We start from the raw sequence: 23,284 nt of genomic DNA, 5'->3' as shown, positions 1-23,284 counted from the left end.
ACATTGTTTTGTCTGTGCTGGCTTCCCCGCCAGAGGTCACAGAAACAAAGAGACAGGCTGATGGCCATGACACAAATGAACCTCTGTCTGTTGGCCTGAGTCAGTCCAACACAAGGGACTGTCTGTGAAGAAAAACCAGTGACATGTGACTGCTTCAGACAGAGCTGGCTGGCTAGACAGATGGATGAGGATGTTCATGCAGGGCAGGCCTGGATGGATTTCTCTTGACTTCTCAGCTCATTATTTTTCTCCTAGAAAATAGATGGCTATAAAGCCCATTCTCAGTAACTATGGTAATTATAGAGTGGTAAGACATTTTTGGCGGCCACACAGCCAAAGCCTGTAGTCAAAACATAACAGGATACTGTCCCCACATTGACACTTTAAAGTGTGTTTGCTTATCTAAGGCAGAGAGAACATGTTGTCAACAGAGTACACAAGAAATGCCATTCAGAATGCTTTACAACAGGAAATGGGAAGCTGTGGCCCTCAAAAACAAATGCAAGATGACAGGTGAACATTTTGGCTGGACACAGGGTTTCAGGTCACTTTAGTACCCTTGTTTTGAGAATAATCAGAGACTCTTCATTGCCTTGCCTCTTTTGTTTTTTTGACAGAATGGTGACAAAAAACTATCTACATAAAGGTAAATAATGGGATAACGGAGGTGGTTCTTCACTGGTATTTTTCTTCACCTCTCTGTGCGTTTGATCAAGGCTGTGTATTGCTGCTGGCAGCCACTCCATCATGGATGTTGTATTGTTGATGTGCTTGCTCTTATAGAGCCAATTATGTGATTCATGTCTAGTGGGTGTCACAGATTCACATTAAACCTGATCCACCGCTAACTCTGACAACCCCAGGTCTCTGTGCAGGGCTGTCTAGTTAGGTGCTTGCAGTATATCCGCAGATACAGTGAAGTACCTCTGTCCTCTCGGCTCCCACCAACTGGTGAGTCAGAGTTTGCGAAGTCTGAAAATCGACAATTGGCCGGAAATTAAATCATGGTTAAAATGCAAGTTCACGTGGATATTTTTTTTCCAAAGCATTCACTTCAGTGTGTAATGTAAACTCTAAAGTCTCCTGAAATAAGATATATTTTTCTAACCAGACAAATTGAATGCTATTATCCAGCCAGGCTGGCAGTGAAGAGGATCTCAAGCAACCTCAGATGCTGCTGACCTCTGTAGTCGGTCTTTAATTAAATCATACTCAGCCTAATGCGGTGAGTGGATGATGGGTCCCGTTTTAATCGGGTGCTGTTGCACTTGGTCGGGAGCCCAGGAGAAAAGGCTGACGTTTGATATCATTGTGTGGTTTCTTCTCTCTGCGCTTCCTGTAGTGTTTATACACACAACATTGGTTTGGTCACCTTGGCAACTTAAATACATCATGGAACTAGAAACCAATTTGATCTCCATGTAGATGCCGGCTGGGCATCCTTAATACTTACAGGTCAGCCCCATATTAACTGCAGTAGGACAGCTCTGGGAACTACTGCAGAAACATTTCCTCTGAGGATTATTGCTGCCCAGTGACTTTTTGTCATCATGTGTCATTGTTTCCTTTTGTTGTCCTTCACTCTTTTAGATCTGCTGGAGAAGTCACGTGTGGTGAAACAGCCAAGAGGAGAGAGGAACTTCCATGTCTTTTATCAGCTCTTGTCCGGAGCCTCCGACGACACACTCAGTAAGTTGTAAAAATGCTGGAAATGGAAGTTGAATGGAAGCATCAGTGTATTTTTTTTTTAGATGGTGTGCTTAGCTTGAAGATGAAAGGGTTTATTGATCTGGGGGAAAAGGCATTTTGAAATACTGAAAAACTGAAGGCTGAAATTCGCCCTTCTTATTGGCCAAAACCACAAACTGGGGTTGCAATATATTTAGCCTGTTTGCCATAATTATTTCTGGCCTCTGAATATACACATCGCTGCTCACAGGAAGTAATGAATCAGAGTAGCTAGCGAGCAGTCTTGTCCAGAGGAAACTAGCCTCACCATTGTTGGATCTTCTGCCCAGTTGTTTGGATTTAATCATCATGCACCAGACTGGGATGGTTAACACGGTCATGGAGTTTGTGTTCCCCTATTTCTTGGTTTTAAATATTATACTTTCATTTACTTTTTAACTGTCATCTGGAGTCACCAGCAATACCGATCCTTATGTTAAAATCTTACATAAAGCATTTTTCAACAGAATTGCAGCTGCACGGACACATGGCTGATACATTAATGACCCAGTCTTCCTGCCTAACAAACACAACAGAGAACAAAGACTGGCCATGAAACCTGTTCCCTCTATTTGCTTATCTGTGTACAGAGGGCATTGTTTTACGTCCTGAACATAGTAGAACAATATAATGGTCATTGACTACAGGGCGCACACATCAGAGGGGCTTGATTCAGCTGTAGTTAATGCAAAAGCTAATGAAAGCTGACACATGCACCCACGCAAGGAATAGATTTCTTTGCTACTAGATAGGAGGGCTTTTAAGAGGGCTATTCGATCCGCCGGAATAATGTTCACATCAGTAACTCAGTGTGTGCATGCAGTGTGTAGAAGTTGTGTTTGGAGAAACATAGGCCTGTAGGTTATACAAATTTGTTTGTAGGGCAGGGGTGTCACCCATTTGAGTTTTGCACCATAAAATATGTATTTTTAGGTCACTGAGGACTGCAGCTTATATTCATTATTACATGGCTGTGTTTTCAGTGTGTAGGTGTGTGACTTGCATTTGATGTAAATTAGGCTTGATTTGTCTGTAGCCAGCCTGCTCTGAACAAGCATAGTTTTAAATAGCAACCACATGGTTTGTGTGCCACAGAGAAGCTGAAGCTGCACCGGGACTTCAGCAAGTACAACTACCTGAGCCTGGACTCAGCTGTGGTCAATGGACTGGATGACGCGGCCAACTTCAGGACAGTCAGAGTGAGTAGTACATTACACATATTTGTCTTAATCATATTACACTTTATCCTAACTTAGACGTAATCCCAGTTCACCTTTAAAGAATAAACCCAAAAAAACCCAGGTGACTAGTAGAAATTACCTCACTTTTCAAAAGCAGCCCTGATTTCAATTCTAATTCTAAACCACGAACAGACTCTCACAAAAACCAGACGAACAAGAACACACACTCCTCACAAGCAGCGTCATACCCCATTGTTATTCACCACTGACTTTCCTTTGTTGCGTCATGCCAAATTAATCCAAATCCTTTACAGAGGGTAGAGGCAGTCTGATGTCTCCTTATCTCCTGGACTTAACAAACTAACAGAGTGTCCTCTCAGATTGTGGTAATGCTCCACACTAGCTTCCCTCCCACCTGTTGCAAAACCAGGTGAACTTTGAACAGAACCTAAACTTGAAAGTGAACTGAAACCTGAACTACCATGTTTGTATTGATTAACATGGGAAATTCCAAGTGTACCATTTAACCGACAATGGTTTAGCCTGCAACAGCACAGCGGCGGCAGCAGTTCTGTGGAAAACCACGGGAGAAACAGCAGCTGCTTCCTTTCATTTAAGTCTGTGCATATACACGAAGGATCTTGTTTGCATATTCAATGCCACTACTTCTTGTCCTTACTGATGTTGACACATAGGATGTTGAGTCTGGAAGTGACTATTTCCACTGCACTCTATTGTTATCAGGCAGGCTGTAGCATGCTCTACGCTAGTCTCTTCAGTCCGTTATGTCACATTCTACTGTATTTGTTTCACATCCTGATTCTCATCAGCCCTCACATTGAGTTTTCACAGTGTTCCCCGTACAGCTGCCTTTCACCACCGGAAACACAAGAGTACATTCCCTCCAAACAATGAGTCCCTCCACGTGGCCTTTTCTGAGACAATAAAAGTAGAGTTTAATAATAATAAGTTTAATTTCAACAAACATGGAAGTAGTTCAGTTAAAAAAGAAACATAAAGCAAGGGCTGGTTTATAACATAGTACTCCCAAGCACTTCATTTTCTGTTCTAAAGGAAGTTGTTTTACGTTTGGCTCCTCATACTAGTTTGACGGACTGGAATTAAATTAAAACCATTTTAAATATTCAATAGTGTAAATGCGGTTTTGTTTGTAAAGGTTGAGGTTATACTTTTGGTTTTCTCCTCTTTACTTGGCTTCCTTTTTTTTTTTTTTTGATATGCTGAATTATGTAAATTAAATAAATGCTTAGTTTGGCCTGCACTCCCTCTTTAAAAAAAAAAAAAACAACGATCTCAGTCTCAAGTGACTGTCCTGGAGAATTAAAGCTTGAAAGCACGTCTGGTTGACACAGCTTTTTGACGGCTGCTGCAGCTCTCATTCAATATTTTCTGTTCCAGTGTGTACAAATACATCTTTTGATGGAATTTGGGTTTGCAGAAGACAATTGTGTTGGAAGTGTATTAAGCCATTCGTCAAATTCATTGTCATCACAGCACTAGTTACAGTGCTGACAGGCTGCAACAACAATAATAATTCAGTCTTAATTAACTGGTGTTTGCACAGTCACAGACACTGTCACATTACGCTGCGTTTTTAGCTTAGTTCCCAGTTGCAGCTCTGTCTGTGTTTCCCACCAAGATTCGACATTATCAGTCGATTTGTGACTCTCTCATTTCGTTGTTGCCCTCCCAGAATGCCATGCAAATCGTTGGCTTCATGGAGGACGAGGTGCTGTCGGTGCTGGAGCTGGTGGCTGCCGTGCTGAAGCTCGGTAACATCGAGTTCAAGCCAGAGTCGCGCTGCAACGGGACAGATGAGAGCCGCATCAAAGACAAAAATGGTGGGTTAACAGACAAAAAACAGGAGGCAAAGAGACAGTCTTCATTTTGAGTCTGCTGCATGATGTAGTTTTAAACAGCTGAGCTGCCCAGGTATTTAGTCATGATTAGATAATTATCAGACAAGCTGAATAATTGTATTCGTGTTTTCGTCGTATTATTTTAAATTATTACATATCATTGACAAGTGATGCCTGACAAGTGCTGCGTGTGTGTGTTACCACTCCCACAGCTGTTCTCTTTAGGCAAATATTCCATTTACATATTTCCCCTAATGGCAGTGGCATCATCCATCTTACTGCCACTTTTGCCAAGGAAATTATGTATTTTTCATATATGAATCAAAGATTGGATTATGTTGCTCACATCTGAGTCCTTTTCTTTCCAAATTACTTTTTAGCAGTCTTCCATTTCTACCAGTGTGATTACTGTGTCATCAGAGCCATATTTATTTCATCTATGGACGTATATACCAAGGTTGTTTTCACGTAGCTCTTGAAAGCTTCCAATATCTACTTCAATAATTGAGTTAAAACAAGAAGAGAAGAATTTTGATGTTTACTTTTTAGCATCTAATCACAAGAGGTTTAAAATTAGAATAAAGTAACACTAAAGTATCACGTAACCACCCTCAACAAAACTTTCCATTTGAACAGGGAGGCAGATTACAGTGGAATACACAGGTGGTGGTCTAAATCTTCAAAAACATGTCTGAGCATAAACTTAACATGTATGACAAACAGGTTGATATCTTTTTCATTGCCACCTACTTGATGAACCGTCCTGCTGCTGTGTCCCCTTTGCAGATTTGAAGGAGATGTGTGAGCTGCTGGGGATTGAACAGTCGGTGCTGGAGAGGGCCTTCAGCTACCGTACAGTAGAGGCTAAGATGGAGAAAGTCTCCACTACCCTGAATGTGGCCCAGGTCTGTGCCTTGCATCAGTTATACCAATGCATTTCTGCCCTACTTGGATTGACATTAACACACACTTACGCACATAGACTCATAAAACGGTAAAGGGCCATTTCTTCCCCTTGACTTGCTCCGCTGGCTGCCGACTCTGACCCATGTCAGTGCTACATGAAAACCTCTCCATTATAGATGAGCGGTATTGCTCCTGGAAATTCAAATGTGGGTCATATTTTAGAGGTTACTGAGTTTACTCTGACTGTTCATGTGACATAGATGCGCCAAACATGGCTGTCTGTGTCCAAAAGCAGGAGCGGAAATGGTTCAGAGAATTAACCTGACCTCAGAATAAGGATAGCGCTCATGGCTTGCCTGTGCTTGTGGTTTCCCTTTTAATATATGTATCCAAAGTTTTCACTGATTGAGAAAGTTGTTTTTCTTTTCCTGAATTTTTGACTTGTTGGAAACTCATGTATTAGCTCTTAGGGTTTTTTCAAAGAATCCGATACTATGGGTCTGCAGAGATGTAGGGAGATGAATGAATGGATTTTCTGTTTTTTGCTTCATTGTCACCTAATTGCGATTAATGTGTTATTTACCACCAGGCCTACTATGCCAGAGATGCCCTTGCCAAAAATCTCTACAGTCGTCTGTTCAGTTGGCTAGTTTCCAGGATCAACGAAAGCATTAAAGTAAGTAATGTCCTGAATGTATTTTATTTATTTCAGTGGATTGAATCAATTATGATTTCAATTATCAATAATTATTTTTCGATGTTTTCATGCTAAGTTAAACTGGCAGAACAGCGCTTTCACACTTTATCGCTAATATTGACCATATTGTCTCCCTGCAGGCGCAAACTAAAACTCGGCACAAGGTCATGGGTGTACTGGACATCTATGGCTTTGAGATATTTGAGGTAAGACAAATGACAGATTAACTCCACTCCCCGCGTTCTGATAAACCACAAGGACAGATTCCCACCACACAAGCCTGTTATGCATTTAAAAGGATTGTGCCGCGGGCTGTCGATGTGCGTGTTTTGGTACCTGCGAGGAGCTTATCACCAATATCTTAGGGGTTGATAAAACTACATTCATATCAGATTAGTTAAACTTTATTGCTCCCAGGGGTGAAATGGTTTTTGTGCCAAGATGATGTCAACACTAAAATCAGCGTTTCACAGTAGAAAAGTGTACATGCTACGCAGGAAACACACATCCTCAACACATCCTATACATGTAATGGTTACACTGTCAAAGGTATTGCACAGTAAACAGTCTGTCTTTGACACCACCGCAACATTACATAGTACAGCCAGTAATGGGATGTATGTTTCCATTATAACAAGCTAAATGGCTGGAGCTAACACACCACCAGCCATTTGGGTATGAGTCAGCTTGTAAATAGGTATGTGCTTGCAAACACGTGTGAGACAGTCTGAGTGCTCTGTACAAGTAAATAGAGATGGCATAAAATGTTCCTTGCCTTGTTGCCTGATGCCTTCAGCCCCCCACCCCCATATGTTCATGTCTTGTTCATATTCCTGCTTGTTTACCCCACTCACTCTCAAGTCCTTCATCTCCTCTGACTGTTGTGTTGTGTCTGGGTCACCAGGATGGAGTAAGTAACACAAGCACCAGCCAGTTTGCTGTGCCAGTTTGGATGCTGTGATCTGAACTCCTCTCGTTTTAATTCAGCTCCTCGTTAGAGATAATTCAGGGCCCCTGCTGTGCAGCATGACCCGAGGCTGAAAAGATGCTACAGAGGCCTTTGTATCATTTCAATCGTGATACACACTTATTCAGTGCATCTAGCTAAAACGAATGCACTCTAATACAACAGCCCTGCAAAAATATTACATTCATGAAGGATTCTGCATTGTAAAACCCAGCTTTTAGAGAGGTGTTGATTCAATTCTGTCATCATTTTGGAGGTTGCAGTTTGTGGTGCTGCTGAATTGTATTGTGATATAGTGAGAGGCGTTTCTAATACACTGTCTACCCTATTTATCAACAAGTGTAGACCAGATACTACTTTAAAAGGATTGATTTATTGCAGGGCTGTTGAATAAGACTGCATTAGTTTTAGTTCAGTGCAATGAATAAACTGGCAACTAAATGTCTAGCTGCTGTATTGAATTTGGATGTCTGTGTTTTTTTTTTTTTTCTTTTTTGGTCATAAACAGGTATTGAAAGGAATAGATTGCTATTCTGGAAAATACGCTTATTCCTTTACCTTTCTGTGAGTTAGATTAGTTCGAGACTGATAGCTTGGGTTAGCACCAAGAGTAGGAGCAAGGGGAAACAGCTAACGTGGCTCTATCCCAAAGTAACAAAGTGGACTATTTCTTGGCTGGGAGCGGTAACTTTCTGGAGTCTTGTCGTCTCCATGAGACCACAGAGAGTTACTGCATCCAGCCAAGAACCAGTCCAGCAAGTTCTGTAATCCCTGTAGAGAACTACAACATGTCATTTTTACACTTTGATTTTTGTATGGTTTAAACAAAAAAGACGTGTTAGTTAAAAGGGGCTCTGTCCTCTGGACAGAGCCACGGTAGCTGTTTCTTCTTGCTTCCTGTTTCTATGCAAAGCTAAGATAAAAGTCTCCTAGCTGTAGAAAGCGAATAAGTACATTAGTCATAATGTTGAACTATTCTTTTTGAAAAATACAGATTAGGTTAATGCTTTGGGATGTTTTAGGTATTCTACAGTTAATTTAAAAACCAGATTATACTGAGAACAGTACAGGTGTCAGTTTATAATGTGAGCAGAAGGGTGTATGGCAACTTCATTATCTTGAATTTCTGCCATAATGGACAGGGAAGGTTTAACGAAAATTATTAGAAAAGACATTTAAATAACATCTGATAAACATGTAGGGCCAATGCTCACCGTAAGTAATTTTCCCTGGAAATGTTGGTTTTAACTTGTAACACATAATTAAATGCAAGGACCTTGGGGGCAAGTGAAGATACACCTCTGAGAAATGAGCCAGTCGACTTCAAACATCGTTTTAAGATGAACTGCTTGTCATAAAACATCAGAGTTGCAGCTGAAATATTTTAGTCTTACGGTACAAGTCTCTCATATTTCAGCCTGGTGTCTGCTGCCACTTGGGTGTAAACATGCTTGTGTGTGTGTGTGCCTGTGTGCGTGTTTGGGGGTGAAGATGACATTTTGGTTTCTCAGTAAAAGGAAACGGAGTCTTAACATTAACAACTGATCTGGCGATGTGTCCCATTTCCTGGTCACTGAGAAACCTTGCCCTGTCCTTCACTCTGAGCTCTAAAACTTAACCTGCTGCTCTAACCAACGTTGTGTCCTTAGAAAATCAGTATAACCTAACCCAGCACACAATAAGGCCATCTGCCAAGAAGCATGACTCACTGCTCAATGGTCATAATTGACAACATAAATAACTGAGAAATGCAGGGCGTAAAAAGGGTTGAGGCTTTTAAGTGGTTAAAACTCCATCAATGTTTAATGAATTCTATGACAATTTACAGGAACGTTTACTGATAATGGTTTATTACCATAAGAAAGAAGTGCAAGATCTACTGGTATCAGTTGTTCACCGGCCAGATAGATGGTTGTGAAAATGATGAGGTAACAAACAGTCGAGCAGAAGGAGAGAGCTGCAGGTTATAGTTTGTTCAAGCTGATTATTGCTGGTAATCTATCAGATGTACGGCCCTTCTTTAAAAATTAGAGCCCGCCCCCCACAGCTCAAAAATAAAGATGTGACAGTATGCAGACAGATGTGATCAAGCTGTTATTGTAAAGAGAATTTTTCTCTGAACTCCAGACTCTTTGTGTCTCCAGACTTGTGCATGGCCAGTTTAAATAGTCAGATCTGAGTTTGCAGGTTTTGAATATGTTTGGTTTTCTGATGGCATCGTTGTGGACGTAGTTCTTTGATCAAACTTTATTCCTGCTCTGGATCTGATACCAGATCTAAATTCTTTGGAACCTTCTTTAATCAAGCAAAATGTGTCTAAACGTAGACCATCCTCTTTAAAGAACGCTGCAGGAATGAATGGAAAAGGCACAGTTAGGTGATGAGGTGACTATGCTCATGAATGTTTTTGTAGAGGAAAAAAATTCAGAAGAGAAATAAGAAAATGTTGCGGAAAATGTGTTGGGGTGAGCTGAGCAAAAAAAATGTACAGCTCATGACTGTCCCAAACACTTTGAAAAGAATAGCACAACAAGAGAATACAGTATTTATGATGCATTTCCTTATCATAGTGGTTTGTGAAGTACAGTGGAAACCAACAAAAATATAACTAAGGGAGTAGATGATGATTTTTATTTATTTCCCCCCCAGTCAAAAAAGCCATTTCATTGACAGCAACACAGAATGACAGTCAGTTCAGGGACCCTCAGGATTCAACATGTTAATTAACAGCTGGAGCTAACTTGTTTTTCACCTGTCGCTGCTCCCGCAGGACAACAGCTTTGAGCAGTTCATCATCAACTATTGCAACGAGAAGCTGCAGCAGATCTTTATCGAGCTGACCCTGCGCGAGGAGCAGGAGGAATATGTCAGAGAGGTAAATTTGCGCACACATTCACACGTACCAAACACACAATCCCTGTGGGGAGGGGACACTGGGATAAATGACCTATTGAGCCCAGCCTGTGGCCCTGGTAGCACTCTCTCGCCTGCAGCTGTAAATCTACATCGTTCAACATGTCAGCAGTCAATTTGTTGTGTTGACAGTTCATCATGGCGGGCCCCGCAGCAAGATCCCAACCTGGTCAAGTCACTCATCTGTTGAACCCTTTGTGCCATTTCAGCTAGATCTGCAGACTCTCTCTTGACCCAAATGCATTTCTACCCCATGTATGTCTTCTGTCCCCGTCTCTGTCTTCCATCACACTCCCAGTTTATTCTCTTCCTGTCTCCCCTCTGTGGACTCTCTGGGACAAGTGATCCCTCACTCCAGTGAGAGTAAACACTCCCCGTTGTGGGCCTTTAAGCTCTGTTTGTTTTCAAAGCTCTATGTATGTGAGGGCTTCAGCGGTGACCCCCAAACCCCTTCCCCCACTAACACCACCACCAATGATATTCCACTCATGGCATCTGTCCAGTATACTGCATGGGAAAATACCACAGCACTGGAAAATGGAGGCAGGTCCACCAATCAGGAATCTGGCCAGTCACGCATTAGTTTAAGCCACACCTTCTTTTTACCCTCCCCCTCAAAATATCTGTCACATTGCTTACATCAACCAAAACTATGTTCCCAACCCATTAGGAGCTGTGAATTACATGTTAGCAAAGTGGGTTTTTCAGGGGCCAGTGGCCTTTTGACAGGGCAAGATGGAAAATGTTTCCCTTTCCCTCTTCAGAAAGGCTTTGTGCTCTGTCCTTACTCAGGAGATGAGAAGATTCAGATGGATACAAAGCAGGAGAGAAGGTCTTAGTAGAAGCTAGCATCTAATCAGTAAGAAGAAATATGGCTATAAAGACTGACGTACCAACATTTAGACTGATTTAATCATTTTTAAGAACTGCACTAAAGTTCCTGGTCAAAGAATGCTTAAATAAGGAATAAGAACTGTCACTTTAAAGGGGCCTTGCCCATTCATTGTTTTTGTGTGTTCCCATTAGACCCAACTTCCCCTTGTAAATATTGTGTTAAAGTATGTGTCCAAACGTAGTATAACCTCAGCTTCTAACACTGTAAAATGATAAGGTTTTAGGTCAGAGTGAGAGATACATAGGAGATGCATAAAGTGCAACTCTCCTCAGTTGACCAGACCTTTTGTTTCCTGTTTAGTGTTTTAAAGAATTAACAGAATGTGGACAAAACAACATCCGCCTCTGTGTCCTTACCAGGGAGCCTTGCTAAAAGATGCTCATATCTTTGACCATCATGTCTTTTGTCACAGGGTATCGAGTGGACCAATATTGAGTATTTCAACAACGCTGTTATCTGCGACCTCATTGAGAATGTAAGTCAGTCTCCCACTCCTCAGAGACGACACAAACCTATCAGCGAGAATTCACATTTCATTTCTGACATGGTAATAGAAAATAGCCACCACTGTGTGGTTTTAAATTTCGGTATTTAACATTTTATATTCATGAACCTATACCACCTTTGATGTTTACCCACCTTGCGATTGCCAGAACCAAAATGGCATCTTGGCCATGTTGGATGAGGAGTGCCTGAGGCCTGGGACAGTCACAGACGAGACCTTCCTGGACAAATTGAACACTATCTGTGCTGAACACCAGCACTTTGAGTCTCGTCTCAGCAAGAATTCAAAGTTTCTCAACGACCACAGCCTGCCACACAGTTGCTTCCGCATCCAGCACTATGCCGGCAAGGTACTATAATTTAGTCTGTGCACAGCACAGTAATAAATCTGCAGATTAAATGCAAGTTTGTTGAAGTGCTATAAGGGGATTGTAGAAACCACTGGAGAGATTTTTTTTACTGTGTTTCTTCTTTTTGTCAAGGTGCTGTACCGTGTCGAGGGATTTGTAGACAAGAACAATGACCTGCTATACCGAGACCTGTCACAGGCCATGTATAAGGCTAACCACAGCCTCATCAAACAGCTTTTCCCTGAGGGCAACCCCACCAAAGTCAACCTGAAGAGACCACCGACTGCTGGATTCCAGTTCAGAGCATCAGTGGGCACGCTGATGAGGAACCTGCAGACCAAGAACCCAAACTACATCCGGTATGTCCTGTTATTTATACTGAGTATATTAGTTATTGTCTTAGTTCATGATATTGGCTGGATATCAAAGACTATTACTATATTGTTTAGTATATTGGCCTTAACAAATGAACTACTTGTTATTCAGCCAACTTACTTAATTGCTCATATCTAGTATGAATTTTACTCTTACTTTTAGTCTTTGTACTATCAGGTTGACTGACAGATGCAAATTAATTTGTCTACTGATGGTAGAAAAATCTACAATTAAATTAAGTCTTTTTCATCTTTGATATTCGTATCAGTGTCTGTTATGGTATCATTACCACACTCAGACTGATTTTTCTAAAAGGGTCATATAAGCTCCATACATAAGTCAAGCACTAATGCGAACAACCTCTCTTCTTGCTTCCTAAGATGCATCAAACCTAATGACAAGAAGGCATCCCACATCTTCACCGATTCTCTGGTCCGCCATCAGGTGCGCTACCTGGGCCTGATGGAGAATGTCCGCGTGAGGAGAGCAGGCTACGCCTTCCGCCAGGCCTACGAGCCCTGCCTGGAGCGCTACAAAATGCTCTGCAAACGGACCTGGCCCCATTGGAGAGGGCCTGCCAGGTAATGATTGTGTTTATTCTGAAGCAGCGACTAACTGCAGGGCAGGTGAGGGGACTAGAGAAGGGGCCTTGGTGCTTGACAGTTGCAAAAACAAACTCTTCCAAGGTGTATGTGAGTCCTTAAACTGCGAAACGCTACCGGGTGACTTTAACGCGGCACTGAACCTCAGACTACTCCCAGTGGAGTGGCTTTGACCAGCACTAATAGAATGTAGTTGGATTGGTCAGCGCTCAGGTGTGACTGTGTGGAGCTGTGTGAATGTGAAGCAGGTTACTGCTGGAAGAGACTTTTCCCTGGATAAACAAAGGCTGGAAAGGGGGAAATAATCATCTGAATTTACTCAACAGACTGTAATATATTTTTATGTATCATTATTATATTAAGCATTTTCTAAATGTAAACATGGCACTTCCGGACATTTACACCTTTTTTTTTTTTTTTTTTTTTGTAGTTTATTATTGGTGGTTGTGTGCCTTTCTGATTACTATCCCACTTTATTATCACAAGTACATATTCAGTTATTTGTACAAAACCCTTCATAATGTCCTCTCAGAAACTAACAGCGGTCCTGTCACATACCAGTTGTTCACCGGCGAGAAGAAATGAACCATTCCCTCTCTGAACCACGACATGTTGAGACATTTTAACCTTATCTGTCTCCTCCGTTCCATATCAGCCAGACTTGTACGTTTCATCCACTGCGCTGGTAAAAGGACTGATTCCTATCTGCTCTACCACACGTCAGTGGTTTTTTTTTTTTTTTTTTCAGCTATCCTTCAGTGCTTTGTGTGGTTTTTATTTACTCCTTCCACTCCCTGTTGTGCTTTTCTGTTTTCCCTTGCATCCAACTCCTTCCAATGTTTCTTCACAGTTGTTGTTATGCTGTTTATGTTCACTTGAAGTGTCTTGTGAGCTTTGGATGACCCATCTGACTCCTCTGGCTTTCTATAGGGAAGGAGTGGAAGTGCTGATGGCCGACCTCCAGGTTCCAGTAGAGGAGTTCTCCTATGGCCGCTCCAAGATCTTCATCAGGAACCCAAGAACGGTAGAAAAAACACGTTTATGCACAGTTAAAATAGCCCTATATCCCTCCAAGTTGTGTTTTTTCCAGCCAGCTGTAACATCGGCTGTGCACTCTAGTAGATGAAGCTGTTTTTGAATGTCTCAAGATTGAATCCAGTGTGCTCAGCTGCCCTGTTTTCTCACAGTAAAATGTTTGTAAAACAGGGTGGGCTGCGCTTGGAGCCCCCACTTTGGCAATTAGTATGCAGCCGCCATTCTGAAAACACATGGTTTCACTTAGCCGTCCCATCTAACATGGGAAATGAGCGTCTTTACTCAGTGCTTGCAGGCTATTCAACTGTTCAAGCCTACAGTATTTGAATGGACTTTTTCCCCACCCAGCAAAAGACCAAACAAAGCTTGGAATAACATGATCTCATACTGCAGGAATTTTTTTTTTCTGTAATCGCTTTTTCTATCTGATTAACTTATCTCCCTCATATATCTGCAGCTGTGAAATCACTTAGATATAGAGTCTAGTTACGCAGATTTTGATCCAGGTTTGCAGACAGTGTTTCTTTTGGTCGCCAATCCAGCGTAGCCACACCTCAAACTCAATTGTTACCAAGGTTTGGAGAAACTGCTGTCCGAAACCACACAGAACAAGACATGGCTTCACTAGCCACAATTCTGTGTAAACAGGAATTAATATGCAAGTTTTTGGGGTAAATTGAGAGTAAGATAAGGTTGGATAAGAATCGCAGTGGCTGGACAATGAAACGTTGTTGTCACATCCCTGATAAAGATAAGTTGATTCACATGGGTATTTTTTTTTTTTATTGTTTTGATGTAAGCCCAAGCAGTAAAGGGTTATTTTTTTACCACCTGCAGAGAAACTGGACTTTGTTCTTGATATCATTGAATTAGTATTTGCTTAGATAAAAATCACGTTTTTATTGAATCCATTGTGAGATCATTTTTTACTCCGAGGTAAAAAAGGTTTTGTAATTTCCAAATACTAAATTTAATGTCGATACCTACTACCTTTCACACTGTATATAAGGGTGTAATCTTGTGTAGTTAATTCTCCTCCCTTCCTGTAGCTTTTCCTCTTGGAGGAGAGGAGGAGGCAATGCCTGCACGACCTGGCCACCCTCATTCAGAAGATCTACCGTGGCTGGAAGTGCCGCAGCCAATTCCTCCTGCTGAAAAAGAGTCAAATAGTGGTGGCAGCATGGTACCGCCGATATGCGGTGAGGCTCTCGAGGAAAAGCAGTCAACACAACCAGACATACATTGATACGTAAAGTGCTGTTAACTACCCAATCTTTTCCTTTTCCATCTCACAGCAACAGAAGAAGTACCAGAGGATCAAGAGCGCCACCACTGTGGTGCAGTCCTACACCAGAGGATGGCAGGTGTGCACCTTCCTATGAATTAACTCTGTTTAGAGTGAAATGTAGCGGGAAGCAGTGCAGAAATCATGATGGAAACAGTATTAAAATATCTGCTTGCTTGTTTTATTTCCACTAGGCACGCAAACTCCTGAGAGAGCTGAAATACCAGAAGAGATGCGAGGAGGCAGTGACCACCATTGCAGCCTACTGGCACGGCACCCAGGTACTGATGCATTAAAGCGCAGAGAGATTTCAGAGTTGAGGTGTTTACCTCAACGGAGCATCAGCCTGGCTTTAATACAGACTTTTAATTAATGTTGAAAAAATAAAAATAAAATAAAACAACCACTCTCGAAGACTTAACAGTATTGCGTTAAACACTTTCTCATCGTATGCAGTGTTCCTGCCTAATTGCCCCACAGTTATACAGAAATTCTGTTCTTTAACAAAGCTCTCCTTGATATTATTGCTGCTGTTTCCCTTTAATCCTGCTTGTTTTCCTGATCACACAACTGCAACTTCTCTTTCTCCTCTCCCCCCCCCATCCTCACACTTCCCTTTCTTGATTCTTTTCCTCCTTCCTTCCTCAACCCGTCTTACCTAACGCCCACCGCATCCCACCAGGCTCGGATGGAGCTGAGACGTCTAAAACAAGAAGCGCGGAATAAACACGCTGTGACAGTTATTTGGGCATACTGGCAGGGAACCAAGGTATTTCCACCCAGCCGTAGTGTGTCGCTGTCCCAGCTGTCTTGTCATCCCTGTTCACCACGTCTCGTCCCATCCCATTATCACAGTGAAACTATCTTATAGAGTAACAGCCCCTCTGGATAAACCCCAGTCCTTCTACTATCCACTGGCCTCTTTAATGTGCCTTATTGCTGTTTGTCCTGTTTTCCATTTTGTAACTGTTACATGTAGGATTGTCTTAACATGTTTTAATAGTTGCTGCTTTTTTTTTTTCTTTTTTTTTCCCTGTTTGTTTTGTTTTGTTTAGGTTTTTTTCTTGTTACTTCAGTCATGACGTTATAAACAAAAACACGATTTCTAGACATATGAAACCAAACTTAGCCACAATCAGACCCTAAAACGTAGCTCGCATATTTTAAATTTGTGTGTCTTTGGTTTAGTGCCTATCCAGTCTGTGTTTTAGAATTTGTCCCTGCTATGATATAATCTAATAATTAGTCCAACCATACAGTGCCTATAACACACAATTTTCACTGTGCTGTTTACTCTAGCTTGTGCTGAGAAGCCTATTTGTAATATACTGATATGCTGACAGAAAAACACCAAGAAGCTCTTATAAACATGGAATTACGTCAATATGGTGGCCCAGATGTTGCCTCTTTATGAAGCCACAGCCATTGTAGAGATTTTGTAGTCCCTATGCATAACATATCTTTATCGTAGCAGTGTTATCATTTCAGAAATTCTTGGTAGTTAATAATCAATACTTAATTTCAAGGTCTCCGAGGCTGCTGATAACTATCAATTCTGACTCATTACAGATGCTGTTAACAATTGTTCCGTGTCATATGTGAACTTTGGTCTTAGCAAACATGACGGCCTCTGATTGGTCAGCATCTTTTATGAAGCGATAAATACAGCTCTCTCGTTGCAGTAATATTGCTCCCTCTGACACCTGGCCGTATGCAGATCAAACACCATGAGCACCCCCTATTGTTGCTCACGCGTTGATGTTAACCACCCACTGTCCCACCTCCTGACATATTTTGCTGTCTTTCGTCAGTGTTTCCTCATGATTCCTTTTCGCACCTACTCAGTACCTCTCCTGAGACAATTAAGTTATGGTTGTCTCTGTAATTAACCTCCTCCACAACTGCCACCGCTTTTCATCAGGCCCGGAGAGAGCTGCGTCAGCTGAAGGAGGAGGCGAGGAATAAACATGCCGTATCGGTCATTTGGGCCGGCTGGCAGGGCACCAAGGTATTTGGGAAGCCTGTCAATTTAACTTGTCGTGACTTGCCGCCTCCATCGACCCCCCCCCCCGAAAAAAAACCCCTTCAACATATGCATAAGTCTGCTCAACCCATTCTAAACATTTGACTTGCATTTTATGATGTAAGACAGTTCACCATACTCTCCTACATACACACAAACCGTCGTCCAATGGATGCTGAAGAGGTCTAGTGGGATCAAAACAGACATTCTTCCCGAAGCCTGTCTGTACAGCTCTGTCTGCCAGGTGAAATTGTAATTTTGCTAATGTAAGTGCTAGTTAGTGGCTCAAGGTTCTGTGGGCAACCCAATTCCATGGGCGATAGTCTCACACACACACCAGGGACAGATAGGTCATAATTTGGGTCTGTTTTCGGCTTCTTCCTCCAAGGCCGATGCCTCACCACTGCATGCTGCCTGCTCCTCGTGCATGACTTCTTCCTTCTTGTGTAGCTGATGCACGTTCACTCTTTGCATTGCAGTACTGTTTGTCTTTTTTTAGATGGAACTGTTTGGTGACCTCTGCTGCCTGAGTTGTGACTTTTGCTCTTCTCCCGTTACAGTCAAAATCCCGCTAAAAAGCACCAACTCTGTTTCCCTTACAGAAGTTCCGCTGATAAACACTCATTTGACCCACAGTGCCATATTCATTTCTGGACACGGGAGCAGTAGATCTGTACTTTTACAGTCTCTTGATGGTCACACAGGGCTCGTGTGCAGTGTGTGTGTGTGTATGTGTGTGTGTATTTGATGTTTGCTGACCTCAGGCAAAACAGTATCTCCCTCTTCTTCCTCTCATCTCCTCTTGCTTCATTTGTTCCCGCTCTCTTTCTCCTCCCGCCCACCCCCTGAACAGGCTCGCAGGGAGCTGAGGAGACTGAAGGAAGAGGCCAGGCGTAAGCATGCTGTCGCTGTGATTTGGGCCTACTGGCAGGGACTCAAGGTACCTACCAGCCCCACGGCGCAGCTCATCACTAAGTCTGCCACCTACTCATCACCCCTGACCCAACTCCTCCTCATCCTCCGCAACCATCCTTGCATTCATCTGCAGGAAGCCAGTCTCTGCCCAGTGTTGTGATCACAATTTATCCATTATCCTGGCATTGTTTCAAATCGTGTGCATCTTCCTACGCAAAGATCCCAGGGGTTAAGCACATAAGGACATGAGTAATTATGTGGTTATTGGTTGATATATTAAATCAACTCCTGTGCAAACTAAATAAAGGTTTTCACCATTAAAACTGTAATACAATAATCAGGATAATCAGCTCTAAAATTACAAAATCGCAATGAATGCTATACGACCACAACATGGTACTTTTTTAACGTAGTTTCCCTCCCAGTTCCCTTTGCAGAGCAGTCCTTGTGCATCTTGCAGGACTTGAAGTCCTTCAACATTTAGCCCTGTGCCACCTGTGTGGCCCAGAGAAACGTGTTTAACACAGTAGCTGTGATCTCATCTTAAAGGAGGAGTTCACCCAAATCAAGAGACAAACCATTTCCTGTTTACCGTTTCTAGCCATGCTGATAATTTTAGTTTTATTTGCAAGGTTTTTGAGAAACTCTTGTCTCTGTCTGCTTTCTCTGTATCTATGCAACTAACCACAGATAAAGCAGCACTGTATTTGTTTCACCTGTTGTTTCTTTGTCTGCAGGTGTGTGTCCTAGGTTTTGGTGATTATCTGTTGTGTGTTCTGCCTGGTTTTGGAACTGTCATCACACTTGTCATTTGTTGCCGTATTAATCTTTTCATCATGTTAATTGACCACTTTGCACCTCACAATGCACCTGTTTACAACTCAATTTGTGCAGTTAAGGTCAGCATGAAGGTCATTTGTCATAACCATCATTGGCCTTTTAGTAATTACTTTGTAGCAGTCGTTGTAATTGTGATTAATTCCTGCAGCTTGGAGTTTACTTTGTCTGTTTCAGTTGTTCATTGTTCGTGACTAACCAAATGTCTGTTATTTTATTGTGCTGTGTTTATACTGTCATCTTCCTATCAGTGTGTTCCTTTTTTTCTTTCCTGCTTAACATCAAACTAATACGTGGCCGTAGGTGACTGACGGTTTATTTATTTTTTACTGTTTTGATATAACAGGTCCGCAGAGAGTACAGAAAATTCTTCAGGGCAAATGCAGGCAAGAAGATCTATGACTTCACCATCCAGAGAATTGTAAGTATGGCTACTTGAATAAATGTTGTGTTGTTTTTTGTTTTCAACAAAGATTACTTTGAATTGAATTCATGCCTTTGTACGTGCAGACAAATCAAACTGAATCCCCTTACAGCTCTCCTATGTCTATTTGTCCAGATGCAAAAATACTTCCTGGGTTTGAAGAGCACCATGCCTTCCATGTCCCCTATAGACAAGAACTGGCCAGCTAGGCCTTATCTCTTCCTGGATGGAGTCCACACAGAGCTCCGGAGAATCTTCCATCTCTGGAGGGTCAGTCTCAAATAACCAGAGCCAGTCTTTTCTCCTAGTTCCATTCAGCCGTTGAAGTCTTCGGTTATTTCATCATTTTGTTGGAAAGCAACGTTTCCATCATAGACCTTTGACAAGCGTCAAACTCACACAGCTTTATGCTGGAGCCACAGGCTGGAGGTCTAAACACCAAAGACGAGTCTTGTAGATACTAGCTAAAATATATAGAGTATAAGATTAGCATCACAAAATCAATAGAATACAATAGAAACCTGAAAATGTTAATTATTGGATATGCAATACAGTGCAAAATGAATACAGTTTAGCAACAACAGTCTCGTTATAACTTCTCTTGTGTATGCGTGTTCAGTGCAAGAAATACAGGAGCCAGTTCACAGAGGAGAAGAAGGCAGTGTATGAGGAGAAGCTGGAGGCAAGTGAGATCTTCAAGGATAAAAAGGCTCTCTACCCAAGCAGGTACCTGAAATTCACTGCAGCAGGGTGCTGTTTATTTCGCGGTATAGGTATATAAAAGCAATATCGACTAACATGTTTACTTTCTGTTAAATAATTAGATTAGTGAATCCCTAATTACATGGTAAACACAAAGCTCCAAACATCTCAAGTGCTACGTGCTGTGAATGTCTTCGACGGTCTTTTGTCTCAGTGTGAGCCAGCCCTTCAAAGGCGACTACCTGGAGATCAGCAAGAACCCCAAGTATCAGAAACTCAGCAGTGCAATGGATGAGAAGGTTCTGCTGGCTGATGTGGTTAACAAGATCAACAGAGCTAATGGCAAGGTAAGAAAGATGACAAGCACAATATTTACCATCTATTCAGCTTGTGCAAGAGCTGAGAAGTCCAAAATAGAACCTCACTTTTTCACACAGGGCTAGTGGAGCACAAAGCTATTAAGTTGTTCTGGTGTGTATTTCAGCCAGCTATGCAGCAATCTGATGTTTTTAGCATCTTAACAACTGCTATTACTTTTTCTTCCAGCCAGACAGCAGACATATCTGGATAGGTGTATTATGTTTTACTCTTAACCCTGTCCCGGTTTCAAGACCATGAGACTGAAGGAGGAGCACTCAAAAAGATGTTTCTGTGTGTGCATCTGCCTGTGCCATAATGTCGAAATGTTGCACGACGTCAGAATGACGCTGGGTCCACCCGCGTGCGCTCTGGTTTTGCAGGGAACGGCTCGAATCTTCCTGTTGACTAAGAAGAGCGTCGTCCTGGCTGACCAGAAGACGGGCCAGGTGAAGGCCAGCGTCCCTCTGCCGGACCTCACCAGTGTGTCGGTCAGCACACAGAGTGACGGCTTCTTTGCTCTGAAACTCAAAGAGGTGAGGGAGACCTGTCGTGATGTGTGATTGAGCCTGCAGTAATACACCTTCTGCTAACAGAATTTATATTTACTCTGTTTGAGTAAATAAATTCTACTCTATTAGAGTAGAATTGTACGGCATTTGTGGTTTAAATTGCTTAGCCACAGAAAGTGCTGATTCAAATCCATCCCCCCCTAATGGTTTTAGTTTTTTTTTTTTTTATAGACTCGAGAAACACAACAAGTAAACATTTTACAAGAGTCAAGTTTTTCCTGTTGACCCAAACCCCAGGCCACCCGGCTGACACAAAAAACACACAGGCACAGAACTTATACCAACATTTACAAACACCAAATAACAAATGAAGGTTACAATTGAATATTGAGTAGCTGCAATACAAAGAACAAAAGAAATGAGAAAATCTGTAACCCATATTTTATGTTTTCTTTTCCCAAAATGTACTATGTTAAGTGCATTGTCTCTCTTCTCTCTAGCTTATTAAGGATTGTGTTTAAATCACCCTCTTTTTTATTAAATTGTATGTGCAATTTACTAAAGTACATGATCACAGGGGACGGACCTTCAGTTTTGGTGAAGGCAGTTTCATTGTGTTGTTTTACGTCAGGGGTCAGCTTCAGCTGTCAAAGGAGACTTCTTACTCAGCAGTGAGCACCTGATCGAGATCATCACCAAACTCCACCGCATCGGGGCCACGGCTGCAGACAGGGAGCAGCTCAACATTGACATCTCAGATGAGTAAGAGCACGCAGGGTTAAATCAGGTCATTATGGTCAGAGGACGTGATAGGTCTGCCTCCTGGATGGTGTTTAATGATGTGGATGATGTTTCTGTGCGACAGGTTTCTGGTGCAGTTCAAGCAGGACAAAGTGTGTGTGAAATTCATCCAGGGAGCCCCGAAGAACGGCAACAGTGTGTCCTGCAAGCGCAAGAACAACCGCCTGCTGGAGGTGTCGGTGCCCACGACCGCATAGTGCAGCCCCCTCTCTGCTTCCAGTGATGCTGTTGAGTGCTCAGATTGGGGGCGATTAAACGCGGAACCACCACCCACGCAGAAACTCTAGTCTCGAGAACCGTCACCCCAGTGCCCAACCTGAGCCCAAAAATGACGGTGCAGTTATTTGGCTTGTTGTGTTGTTGTTTTTCCTTCAGTCTCTACTTATCAGATTTACTATGGCACCACTATAGCTGTAACCATGTGCCACATTTTTGGCAAAGAAAGCCTTTATTTGGGTTGCATGCCACAGAAATTTGGTAAAACGTTTCACCGGTGTTTTGTAAAACTGGGGTCAAGAGTTGAAGATGGATGAAAAAAATCTAGGTGGAGCACAAGAGACTTCTATATGCCAGTGGTGATGTTGATGATGATTGTTCTGCCTGTATGGTAAGTCAGTCTTCAGAGAAAATGTCATTATAAGAACTTTGCGATTTGCTCCAGCCTCAACTGGCCCTGACTCATCCATCTTTAAGCAGCTCTGGCGTGGAGCACACGGCTTAAAGAATGAGATGACCTGGGAACTTTTGGGCTTGGCCTGTCAGAGTTAGTTTCTCTGAAGAAAGTGAATACTGCACTTGTTTTCAACTCGATGTAACCAAAAGAGGATGACCTTAAAATGAATTTGATTGTATGATGTATTATTTTCTATATATTTTCGCTCTGGAAAAAAAAAAAAAAAAAAAAAGCACAGTGGGCAAGTCAAATGTAATTTGCTAGATTATTGTAAAACCACTTTTGTATCTGCAATTCCGATGTGCCATTGAACAGGTCCCATGACTTGTCACATATCAGCGTACAAATCCAAACCATCTAGGTGATTGACCCCATTCGCTCACTGTTATTGACAATATCAATGCCAAAAACTCTCGAACAGCGGGGCATATCAACCTGTGGCGGCAGTTTTGCAAATTTGATAGCACTGCACATGTGATCAATTTCCATTCCCTCTACAAGCACAGTAGTTTTGTTTTTTTTTTTAAATCATTTCCAAGCTTAATTTCATCCACAATCAATCACTAGAAACTGAATTCATTTCCTGAACACACAGAATGTCATGTATGACCCAGAGAAAACCCCCTTACGTTACGTGGGACTTGTTTAAAGATACTGACAAAGGCAGTACAGACATTCCAGTGGAAAGTGAAACCCTTGATACAGATTTTTGTGTGCAATAA

General features: G+C 42.1%; 1 protein-coding gene across 6 annotated transcripts in view; it reads left to right on the top strand.

Annotated features, from left to right (window-relative positions):
- The window catches only part of myo1b (myosin IB), a 57,004-nt gene extending 34,210 nt beyond the window's left edge, over positions 1 to 22,794 (top strand). Inside the window, exons 8-32 of one of the 6 annotated variants that reach the window (XM_040148322.1) lie at positions 1,591 to 1,689; positions 2,824 to 2,927; positions 4,624 to 4,771; positions 5,576 to 5,694; positions 6,285 to 6,371; positions 6,533 to 6,598; positions 10,130 to 10,234; positions 11,580 to 11,642; positions 11,821 to 12,021; positions 12,154 to 12,380; positions 12,777 to 12,977; positions 13,929 to 14,022; positions 15,083 to 15,232; positions 15,329 to 15,397; positions 15,513 to 15,599; positions 16,001 to 16,087; positions 17,240 to 17,326; positions 18,195 to 18,281; positions 19,440 to 19,514; positions 19,653 to 19,787; positions 20,137 to 20,243; positions 20,434 to 20,566; positions 20,960 to 21,112; positions 21,720 to 21,850; positions 21,954 to 22,794. In XM_040148322.1, coding sequence (XP_040004256.1) covers positions 1,591 to 1,689; positions 2,824 to 2,927; positions 4,624 to 4,771; positions 5,576 to 5,694; positions 6,285 to 6,371; positions 6,533 to 6,598; positions 10,130 to 10,234; positions 11,580 to 11,642; positions 11,821 to 12,021; positions 12,154 to 12,380; positions 12,777 to 12,977; positions 13,929 to 14,022; positions 15,083 to 15,232; positions 15,329 to 15,397; positions 15,513 to 15,599; positions 16,001 to 16,087; positions 17,240 to 17,326; positions 18,195 to 18,281; positions 19,440 to 19,514; positions 19,653 to 19,787; positions 20,137 to 20,243; positions 20,434 to 20,566; positions 20,960 to 21,112; positions 21,720 to 21,850; positions 21,954 to 22,086 — 2,948 coding nt within the window. In that variant the 3' untranslated portion in view covers positions 22,087 to 22,794. The remainder of the gene's footprint in view (positions 1 to 1,590; positions 1,690 to 2,823; positions 2,928 to 4,623; positions 4,772 to 5,575; positions 5,695 to 6,284; positions 6,372 to 6,532; positions 6,599 to 10,129; positions 10,235 to 11,579; positions 11,643 to 11,820; positions 12,022 to 12,153; positions 12,381 to 12,776; positions 12,978 to 13,928; positions 14,023 to 15,082; positions 15,233 to 15,328; positions 15,398 to 15,512; positions 15,600 to 16,000; positions 16,088 to 17,239; positions 17,327 to 18,194; positions 18,282 to 19,439; positions 19,515 to 19,652; positions 19,788 to 20,136; positions 20,244 to 20,433; positions 20,567 to 20,959; positions 21,113 to 21,719; positions 21,851 to 21,953) is intronic. The other 5 variants (XM_040148323.1, XM_040148324.1, XM_040148325.1 and 2 more) reach the window with 5 other exon arrangements.
- Positions 22,795 to 23,284: the final 490 nt, after the last annotated feature.

Source organism: Xiphias gladius, chromosome 16 (assembly GCF_016859285.1).
Source record: "Xiphias gladius isolate SHS-SW01 ecotype Sanya breed wild chromosome 16, ASM1685928v1, whole genome shotgun sequence".
Lineage (NCBI taxonomy): Eukaryota > Metazoa > Chordata > Actinopteri > Istiophoriformes > Xiphiidae > Xiphias > Xiphias gladius.
This window is presented reverse-complemented; position numbering and strand designations above follow the sequence as displayed.